The sequence below is a fragment of the Coenobita brevimanus genome, chromosome 64, assembly GCF_032717465.1.
Source record: "Coenobita brevimanus isolate Jiangsu-jjx chromosome 64, ASM3271746v2, whole genome shotgun sequence".
Lineage (NCBI taxonomy): Eukaryota > Metazoa > Arthropoda > Malacostraca > Decapoda > Coenobitidae > Coenobita > Coenobita brevimanus.
In genome coordinates, this window is record NC_137017.1 from 1,954,174 (window position 1) to 1,964,853 (window position 10,680).

At 45.2% G+C, this 10,680-nt stretch overlaps 1 protein-coding gene across 1 annotated transcript; it reads right to left on the minus strand.

The window, feature by feature from the left end:
- Positions 1 to 236: 236 nt before the first annotated feature.
- On the minus strand, positions 237 to 10,262 carry LOC145404625 (uncharacterized). Its single transcript, XM_080276147.1, has 6 exons — positions 10,212 to 10,262; positions 9,477 to 9,587; positions 7,754 to 7,880; positions 7,038 to 7,212; positions 1,542 to 1,689; positions 237 to 767 (listed from the first exon to the last, which is right to left on the minus strand). The coding sequence occupies exons 1-6, from the start codon at positions 10,260 to 10,262 to the stop codon at positions 237 to 239; spliced, it is 1,143 nt and encodes a 380-aa protein (XP_080132273.1).
- Positions 10,263 to 10,680: the final 418 nt, after the last annotated feature.

The following is a 10,680-nucleotide window of genomic DNA, read 5'->3' on the forward strand; positions in this document are numbered from 1 at the left end:
CCTGAGTTCTGCAGAACCAATTCAAAATGCTACTGTACAGTAGGCGAAATGGGTCTTCTCATGATCTGGTGGATACATAAAGGAAGTCAAACCATCTGAGACAGCTCAATTGCTGAGAAGAAACTCCCTATGCTTTGTCAGCTTTAAATGGCCTTCAGAGGATGCTGGTAGGATAGAGATTCGCTGACAGCACATCATAAGAGGTTTCCTGCCACACCAGCACTATTTCACTATCGTCATACTGGTGTCTCCCGGTCGACTGAAGGACTCTTAACAGTGATCTGAGAAGAAGGTGAGGCCTCGAAAGCATTCTGCCGTAAGAGAGGTGTGGCAGGGCGGCTGTCTGTACCTCCCCAGTGGTTGGCAGTAGGCGTACAAGAGTCTGGGGTAAGAACAGGGGAGTGGCGGCTGAGCATGGGAGTGGCCAGAACCAAAGGCGAGGTCTCGGCATCATCGGAACACTCCCTCCCATTGCTGTCGTGGGAGCCCAATGCTCGGTGCAACTTGTGTTTCAATTTCCGTAGCTTCTCAAGTGAAGTGGCTGAAAACTGCTCAGCCAGGGTGATGTGCTTCACGCCAGCCACTGCCTCTGGTAAGTCAGGGAGCGAGGAGAGGGGCTGCTCAGTATCGGAAGCAGGCTCATGTAGGAAGGGCCGAGGGAACTCATGCTGTGGTGTGGTTGGGCTGGAGGCAGTGCGGTCACTACCCAGGTTCAGGGATTGGGGTCGGTCACGGCGTACTGGTGATGAGGTGGTTGACAGTGACACCTATGAGGCAGCACAAAAGTGGCAGATGATCAATACTCTACAGGCTATTCAGTGTTGTAACCCTATTGCTCTCTAAATACTGGAGTGTGCATTATCAAAAGGTTACTTAGTCATCTACATCATTATAATCTTACTTCCCACTACAAACTGGGTGCGAATAACATACAGTCACTTTATTCATGTCTCTGTAATCCGAATTCCCACTAAAACTTGGGATGGGAATTATCTGGCATCTAATAGATACTGAACTACTACCTGGAAATTTTTACTACAACTTTACATCATAAACAAAGCTATACATTTAATACAAATATTGTATGTTAGTAACTAAGAAGGAGCCAGTACAACAGCATCACAATTTTCCCCTGAAAAAGGTCATCTCCCAGCAATATGGGCCATATTCTCATGAGCTTAGGAGGCTAACATCTACTCCTTGGCTGTGTGTTTTGCATCCTACATCTGAATATTCTATTGTATTTATATTACTGATATCTTATTAAAATAAACACATATTTACTAGGCAGAAATGAATGATGATAATGACCATTATGGAAATAAATGATACTGAAGATGACACAATATGCATAAATAACACACAAGGGAATATCAATATGCCATATGCAAAAACATGCAGGCAAGAAGGAGGTGAAAGATAGTTTCCTATAATCATAAGAATACAGCAAGAATATGATATCTCATCAGTACAGGACAGTCCCACCGATAAAGTATCAACTGTAAATATAGTGCCAACAGTAAAATCTCAACTGTACCCACCCGCCTAAATGACGGTGTATCCTTGACGTCATGAACCTTGTTGGCTTTGTCCTGCCTATGAGAGGTCCCCTGAGGCAGCCCTGGGGGTCGCTCTGCTGTGCTCTGCTTGGGGGATGTAGAGGTCGACGAGCAGCGCAGGGATGAGGCTCTGGAGGGAGACAACATGTCAATAAACCTCACAAAACAATTAGGTTTTCTCTATGTGTGGGTTTCAATTGAGCACGCCGTGGAAGCTCGTGGGCTAGCATGGTAAGCCTCGTGGTGTTGCCTTTAGGCGGGAGAATAAGTAAAGTGTCCGTCCGTGTGTGGCTGACTGTGGTGTAGTGGATGACTCTGCCTAATATATGCAGGTATATGCCACTGCTGGTGGTGCTGTATAAAGGGAAGGATGTAGGGGGGTGCTATTGAGTTAGGTGTTGATGATATGTGGTGGCAGGACCATCAAGAGGCTGTGTCAGCAGGAGTTTGTGGGAGTGGAGAAGCAGACGTGGGACTGGCAGATGTGTGGTGTTGCTGAAGTGTCTCCTGTGCTCTGGGGATTTCTACCGCTGAATGCCCAGAACAGACTTCCAGGCATCTCGTGTCTCCAAGAGTTGCCTGGGTGAAGCAGAGTCCAGCGAGCCAGTGCAGATGGGCTCTTCATCCGTGTAGGGGATGCTGCCACTTAAACGGATATAGTAGGAAACTGCGGGACCATATCACGTTGACGTAAGTGTGGTGGAGCACTGATGAGGGGGCCATGGTTGGTGCTACGATGTGTTCAGAGTGGAGGGCTGCTCCTCATCCGTCTAGTGGACACTAAGGGATGCTGCCACTTAAACAGAGAAAGTAAGAAACTGCGGGACCATATCACAATGACATAAGTGTGGTGGAGCACTGACGAGGGGACCATGGTTGGTGCTACAGTGTGTTCAGAATGGAGGGCTGTGAAGTTGCTAAGCGGAGGCACAGCCTGCGGGTGAGGGAGACAGGGTGTGACACTTGCAGTGCACAGAGGGCATTGCTGTGGCACTGCGGGCTGACTGGGTAGGGAGTGGAAGCATGTCTGTGTTTTGTGTTTATGTTCAGTTGAGTGTATGGATCAAAGTTAAATGGAGAATTATTACTGAGCAGGAGGTTCAGCAGAAGCAGAGGAAGTGTTCTTTGTTTTTGTTGTTTTCATGTGTGTTTTCTTTGAGTGGGCTGTAAGGCAGACCCTAAGCCGAGGTCAGCTTGGACCCACTCATTACAGAATTGGGGGCAGAGCGTGGTTTTTATGCCCTTTTGGGTTTTGTGGGTGAAACTCCTGCTTGGGTCCAGTTAGGGCAGATCCATGGAGAATCTTGTGTTTCCACCAGTGGAGGACGAAGGGGTAAAAAAGGAAAAATTGAACATAGAGGAGAACAAAGATGCATTTGTGACACACTGCTTCAAACTGCTAACTAGAAGCTGGTGAATGCTATAAAAAAAATTGTGCCGCGAGTGGATGGAAGTGGGCAGCCCCAGAGTTTGGTCGGGTCTCAGTCACCCCCTACAACTGCAAAATTTTCTGGCAGGCTAAGGAGGGACAGAGTTGGAGGGGTGGGTGAAAGAGGCAGAGGAGAATATAAGGTTAGTGGGATTGCAGGGACAGGAGCCTGTGACTTGTTATGTGGATTTTTGGAAGGGCCAGCAACAATCAAGTGGTCAGTGCTTGATCTTTTCAAGCAACTGCAGAGTGTCTTTGGGAGGAAGCTGAGTTACGTGGACTTGGAAAAGCAGTTACATGCCTGTGTGCAGCAGCAGAAGAATGGTGTGTGTGAATTTGCTGACTCTTGGTATGGACTGAACAAAAGATGCAGAAAATGCGACGTAAGGGAAGGGAGGCTCAAAGGTGGCGGCTGAATACCTGGTTTTAAAGAAATTTAAGAGACAGGAAAGTTGGTGTGAAGTTACAGACATGGTGGGAGGAACATCCACATGTGCAGCGGCAAGTGCTGGTGCAAGGCACAGATAAGAAAGTGAACGAGGTGGAGCAGATCCGCAGGGAGGAGGCAGAGACAAAAGAGAGTTATAAGGAGTGCCTCTTCCCCCATCCCTTGTTCCATGTGTGGTCTACGGAGTCCCTTAGGTTCCAGCGTGAGAAATTTAAGGACTGTGTGCAGAGACAGTCGGGAAACGGGCAACCTTGAGGAAGAAGGCTCAGTCCTTGAGGTCTAGGGTGGACCCCCACGAAGTGGCGGAAGCAAAAGGGGCGACTGATGAAAGTGTGGGACATAGTTGGGGTGAAGCAGATGGGGGATGCACAAAAGTCATGCCCAGTGTTGGGAAAGTTTTGCATGCAGATGACTGAGAAGCTGCACCTGAAAGACATAAACGAGCTATTGCAGTCAGAGGGGTTCAGACAATTGCAGTCAAATGGTGGCTGATTATTAAGGATGGAGTTATACACTGAAGGGGTGAGGCGAATGATTAGAAGTCGTGGAAGGTGCTCCTGCCACTGAACCAGAGGGAGGTGATGAAGGGGACTCATGATGAACGGGGTCATCAAGGGGTTGCCAGGATTACTGCTTTGGTAAGAAAGAACTTTGCATGGCCTGGATTGCATGAAGACATCAAAAAGTATGTAGCTGGTTGCAAGATGTGTGCAGTGATGAAGGAGGAGGGTCCGAGTGCAAAGACTAGGCTGGGGACAGCCACAGCCAGCAGGGCATGGGAAGTACTGGATGTACTTTACTGTTCTGCAGCCGGCCAGGGATGGAAAGAAGAAAGTTTTGGTGGTGACTGACGTATTCAGTAAATTAACTTTGGCTTTTCCAACTAAGAATTAGAGGGCCAGCACAGTGGCCAGTATTCTGGTGGAGATATTTCATAGGTTTGGTTGCCCAAAGAAGGTCCACAGTGACCACGGGTGGAATTTTCAAGGGCAGCTGGTGGAGGAGCTGTGCAAATATTACAACATCATGAAGTCTCGGACAACTCCTTACCATCCGCATGGGAATGGGGTTTGTGAAAGGTTCAACAGGACTCTACATGGCATGCTGCTACCATGGGTAGGGATCAAAGGGAGCAGTGGCCAAGGCATTTGTCCAGCCTGACAGCTATATACAACGGTACTCCCTACTCGTGACAGGATTTTCACCCCATTATCTGTTGTTTGGAGACGAACCTCATTTGCCCTTAGACTGGTTCTCGTTGGGTAAAGAGGAGGCTGCTATCTGCCACCATCAGTGGATTAAAGAGCTGAAGAAGACACAGCAGGCTGCAAGGAAAGCTGCAACGAGGAACATGCAACAGGATAGTGAGGGAAATCGGGGAAAGAGGCAGGAGCACGGTAGGGCAGAGCTCTTGCAGGTGGGGCAACAAGTACTGCTAGGGGACCATTCAGTGGTAGGTAGGAATAAGATACATCCCAAGTTTGCAGCAGAGGTTTGGGTAGTAGTCGGAGTGTTGGATGAGGTCAGTGAAGTATATACGGTGAGACCAGAGGGAAAACAAGGTAATGAAAGGTCAAGCATCGCGGCAACTTGAGTCCTTGGAGGCGGGTACAGCACAGTGAGGTAAATGGTTCAAGTGATCAAGAAAGGTGTTGACAGTGAAGAAGGGCAAAAGGAAGGGAAGGAGATGGAAATGCCAGATTTGGATGAAGTGTTGCAGGAGTTTGGCTTGGGAAACCGGCTGTCATCCACTGAGGAGGACCAAGAGGTGGCAGAAGGACAGATTGAGCCAGAGGTTTCACAGGGTGGAGTACCGCAGCATAGGGGGACCGCTGAGGATGAAGTAAAGAAAGCTACTGGACTTAGGCATTCTCGTAGGCTTTCTGCACAGGCACAGGAGGGAGGACCAATGTGTTTTGTATGTGAGGAGTTGCACGCACAAATTTGGAAGGGGCGAGTGTGAGAATTTGAATTAAGCAAGCTATGGAAGCTCGCGGGCTAGCATGGTAAGCCTCGTGGCGTTGCCTTTTGGCAGGAGAAAATATAAGTAGGGTCCGTCCATGTGTGGCTGATTGTGGTGTTGTGGGTGACTCTGCCTAATATAAACAGGTATGTGCCTCTGTTGGTGGTGCCGTATAAAGGGAAGGATGTAGGGGATGTCATGGAGTTGGGTGTTGATGACTGCTAAGTGGTGGTAGAACTGTCATGAGACTGTGTCAGCAGGAGTCTGTGGGAGTGGCAAAGCAGACATGGGACTGGCAGATATGTGGTGTTGCTGAGGTGTCTCCTGTGCTCTGGAGATTTCTACTGCCAAAGGCTCAGAACAGGCTTCCAGGCATCTTGTGCCTCCAGGAGTTGCCTGGGTGGAGTAGAGTCCAGTGAGCCAGCATGGACGGGCTCCTCACCGATGTAGTGGACACCAAGGGATGCTGCTGCTTAAACGGAGAGAGCAAGATGCTGCAGGACCATATCATGCTGACGTATGTGTGGTGGAGCACTGAAAGGAGGGCCACAGTTGGTGCTACAGTGTGTTCAGCGTGGGGGGGCTGTAAAGTTGCCACGCGGAGGAGCAGCCTGCGGGTGAGGGAGACGGGGGTGTGACGCTTACAGTGCATGGAGGGCGGTGCTGTGACACTGCGGGCTGACTGGGTAGGAAGTGGAAGCATTCCTGTTTTGTGTTTATGTTCAACTGAGTGTATGGATCAAAATTAAATGGAGAATTGTTGTCTGGCAGAGTTTATGTTAACCTAAGCAAGAGGTTCAGTAAAAGTAGGGGAAGTGTTCTTTGTTTTTGTTTGTTTTCTATGAGTGGGCTGAAGGGCGAGCCCTAAGCCGAGGTTAGCTTGGACCGGTTCGTTACACCTACTAAAACTCAATATAACAGCAGTCTTTGCCTACCACAATACAACACATGAATAAATTTCACTTATCACGTCACAGCACAACCTATTCACCTTCGTAAACTGTTCCACGTCAGCTCATTCATTTCTACATTTAAATTTTCCTGTGTGTGTGCGTGCGTGCGTGCGTGCGTGCGTGTGCGTGTGTGTGTGTGTGTGTGTGTGTGTGTGTGTGTGTGTGTGACTCATAAATTCTGACAATCTTTTCTAACACAAAATATGACACCTACTTGGGGGTTTCTGGTACCAGACCCCCAAAGTTTATTCATTGGCTCACACCAATTTGCAAAAAAATGTCATAGGAGAAAAGTTATAATGAAAAATACTGTACATTTCTACCTAATGAAAGTAATAACTTATAAATAACTTGTGAGAGTGAAATTCTCAAATCAAACCTTAGTCTTTACCTACCACATCATAACACAACACTGGGAGTCTTCAACTGTTACAACGCATAACAGAACACCAGTCTTCACCTACTACATAAACAATATACACATGACACACTACGGTGCCATGTGACATCCTGCCGAAGTGAAGTGCTGTCCTCATCTATCACATAACAGAAAATTCATACATGAACACTGAATATAAAACGGGTGGTTTCACTCCCATCCATATTATCCACTGGTCACTATGAATTGGTCACATCTGAATCTCTTAACAATGAATTATGAAACACAGGGTGGTGAGGACTGTACCTTGAAAGAGAGACGTTGTTGGACTTGTAGGGAGAGAAGCTTGAGGCAAGTGATGGTGCTGCTGACTCTCCATCTGACACAGGTGCTGACACGACCTTGTGGTGCATCAGCGGGGACGACTGCAGGTACACCACTTCAACCTCCTCAGCATGCCCACCATCAGCTTCATCACCATCTGCACCACAGCAGGAAAGATTAAGTACAAAATATCGAAGTGGTATACTGAATTTACCACAATATTAGTTATATCTGGTACTGTAAAATGTAGAATATCACTGCTGTTTTTATTAATGTGGATCCAGGCTCACTGGGATAGGAACCTAGTGGAATGCAGGCTGAAACTGCCCTACAACCCATTATCCTCATTTATGGGACAGGGTGAGAACTGAAGGACATTGTATAACCTGGCTGCATTCTAACGTGTATGCACTGTATATACGTATATGTGTATTCCCCAGTCAATTCATCACATGCACATTAAGCAGTCCAATAACCCCTTCAGGGGAAGTATTTGCGTACTTTATGCAGCCTGCATATGACCATACTCTGCTTAAGAAAGATCTAACAATGGGAGGGGCTAATGAAGGCTGCGTCCAACCCCTGTACTTCAAAAAGTTGTCCCACTGCTGAGTCCAATCATCTGGTAGCTATAATATATATATATATATATATATATATATATATATCCTCGGGATGAAGTGACTAATGCCAATAACCTGAGCGTCCATGGAGGGGCGTGAGGGGTAGGTCAGACATCTTTTCCTGCTCCTCAAGTACGTCCTCACACGCCTCCTCATTCAGCGTCTGCAGCGCACCGAAGATCATCTGCTCCTCCATCGTCACCTACACAACCACCGACGAAAAAGCACCATGTTAGAATATATTTCACTGCTACACCTAGTTTACTTCTTTCAAGAGACTTTTCCTTATCATATTTGCTTATTACTACAATACCTTAATACTGTCACTTACATCCACACACAAGCTACGATGTGATGTCATACAATGTATACTCATATCCTGGTTAGACCCAATTTACTTTTAAAAAGCTTTCCTTTACCTTAATACACAGTAACTATATAATAATATCATCACATACATCTACAAATACATGGGAATAATATTAAATTTTACATTTTTATTACAGCTACATTATTAATTTACAGGGAAATTTATCTTCTTATCGTTTCCAACACCTTAATACCGTTATCTACGTTCAGGAACAAAAGGACATGACTAACATTTATTTTGTTAGATTTTCTCAGAACATCCCACTGCTATGAACAAACTTATTATTTCTTGTATTCTTAATATAAACGTTTTTCTGTTAATGCGTACTGTATATACTTACTGTACCTTACTTCTTCCGAATCATTTACATGTATTTATTTACCACGTTCCTCCTTCCCTTACAAAGTACAAATATCTAGGAAAACCGCAGACCAACGCATGTTATATTAAATCCTTCACCACATGGGAGCACATTATTCTTGCCACCACTAGACGAGTTACGTGACTTGGAGGGAAACTCTGGTAGTGGAAGGGTTAATGTAAATATCTAACCCTAACCCCCTCCATTTCCAAAAGTCCCTCCTGGGCTGCAAGAATAAAATCTATTGATGGTAAGAATTAATCAACGTCATCATACTGAATGGGTTAATGGCTTATGGCTCACTACAACAACTACCAAAAACTTCATGACTGGTTTCCGAAACCAGGAGACACTGCATATCTCAGTTATTATTATTATTAAAGGTTTACCTAAACTTTTTCTCCCCGCCCTCCCCTTTACACACAGGTTCAATGAGATGCACAGAAAAAAAAAAAAAAACACACACAAACACGCAAAGGACGATGTTACCCCTATTCATCCAACTCCGAAACACTACTCATTCCTTCGACAAAGGACTATCTTAACTACGGTATAAATGTTAACTCTTCATGTTAACTCTCTCCATCAAGTTCTTAAAATTAACGGCTTAACGCTACATCTTCATCATGTAACAATATTTCCGTAACTTAATTCTTAAAAAACTAATTTACACTAAACTCCTTCCAACCTCTTGAATTACAGTATAACAGCTTATGTCTATTTATCACTTACAACTTAACCCCAATAGGCGTTCCAACGACTTTCATTATCGTTATTTAATTTTACCCGCTGGATCATAATTTTGGGGGTAATTTACTGCACATAGAGAGACCTTAACACTAAAACTCCTTCCAGCCTCCTACACCATTAGCATTATTAATTTATTTCAGCCCTATATTAATACCGACAACTGAAGTCCTTCCAACCTCTCTTACCATTATCGCTATTTACTTCACCTGCTGGATAACAAATTTAGAAATAATCTGGATACTGAACATGGAGACTTTCCTCAACATTAAACACCTTCCAACCTCTTACATTATCACTGTAACATTTTTCTATTTTACCTGCTGAATGACAATTTTGGGAATAATTTTGTTATTGAACAAGGAGATCTTCTCATCTTCCTCATCTGGTTCATGGTTCTGGTCCTCCTGGTCTCCTAGGGTCATGGGGGGCTGGGGGCGAGAACAGGGATTGGAGAAAAAACATAATTCTAAAGAGATAATTGTAGTCCTTGGAGAAGTGTAGCGATAGGCCTCAGGGAAGTAGGTCAGGACAGGAAAATGGCAGAGGTGACGAAGGACATACCACCATTACCTCTCGTGGTGCTCAAATAGGATTATAACCACATATTGAAGTGCAACCTGAAGAGAGTCCAAGCTGGGCCAAAACTGCTATCTTCTCAATGAATATCTTAATGCATGGGTATAATTTTTCCATTTGAAACACATTCATACCTCACTGAAAGGGAGAATAAACAACAGACAGAAGAACAGCAAGGGTGGCCATAAACTAACGCGCAATTTCGCATAACCGGAGAACGGAAGAGAAAAACCAGGGCAGGAAAGCAGCGAAGGTGGTGATGTGGTAGGTGCAATCATTCCTGTTGTATTTATAAAGAGCCATATATCACTGCATTGTTAACCACGCCGAAACACAGCTAATATGAGTGAGTATCTATATATTCATGTCAGCAAAAGCCTCACAAATGCCCGATCTGATTTGGATTTGGGGTGAAGGGAAAGTGGCAATATTGGTGCATATCAATCAAAGGTCCAGGTCAATGGTCAAGGACAAACCCTAGGTGTAGCGTTGGCGGCCTCTTTAAACAGTTTTGATATAGCTGTCATAATGCTTTGTTATCAGACTTTCAGCCAGAGGACGTGTTTTTCATTTTGTCTATTTAACATCGGGCTATTTCACTCAGCCTAACAGATAAGCCTCATGGTGAAGGGGTTAACAAATGGTAAACGTAACCCCTCCAGTTCGAAAAGTCTCTCTGTTACGTATGTGTACACGTTTGCGAGATTGTTTAATGTATGATTTGGGGCTGACGCTGAGTATTCCAACCCTCACACGACAAACTTACAAGGACTGTGACAACAATGCACTAATATATGGCTAATCACAACTACACTGGCAATGCTGTAACTAAGCACCTAACAGTTGGAGTTATTCACAGCATTACAAACAGGAGGGGGGCAGGTTTTCAGAAGTGGACCAGGTGACAGGCGACAATATCACACATGAGGGAAAAGGTAGAACAGC

What these genes read in the sequence shown, in the direction of transcription:
- LOC145404625 (XM_080276147.1), bottom strand. Translation starts at nt 10,262, where the DNA reads ATGACAGCTATATCAAAACTGTTTAAAGAGGCCGCCAACGCTACACCT. An exon ending in CCGCCAACGCTACACCTAGG is followed by an intron (nt 9,588 to 10,211) that starts GTTTGTCCTTGA and finishes TCTCGCCCCCAG; the next exon opens with CCCCCCATGACCCTAGGAGA. An exon ending in CCAAAATTGTCATTCAGCAG is followed by an intron (nt 7,881 to 9,476) that starts GTAAAATAGAAA and finishes GTGGTTGTGTAG; the next exon opens with GTGACGATGGAGGAGCAGAT.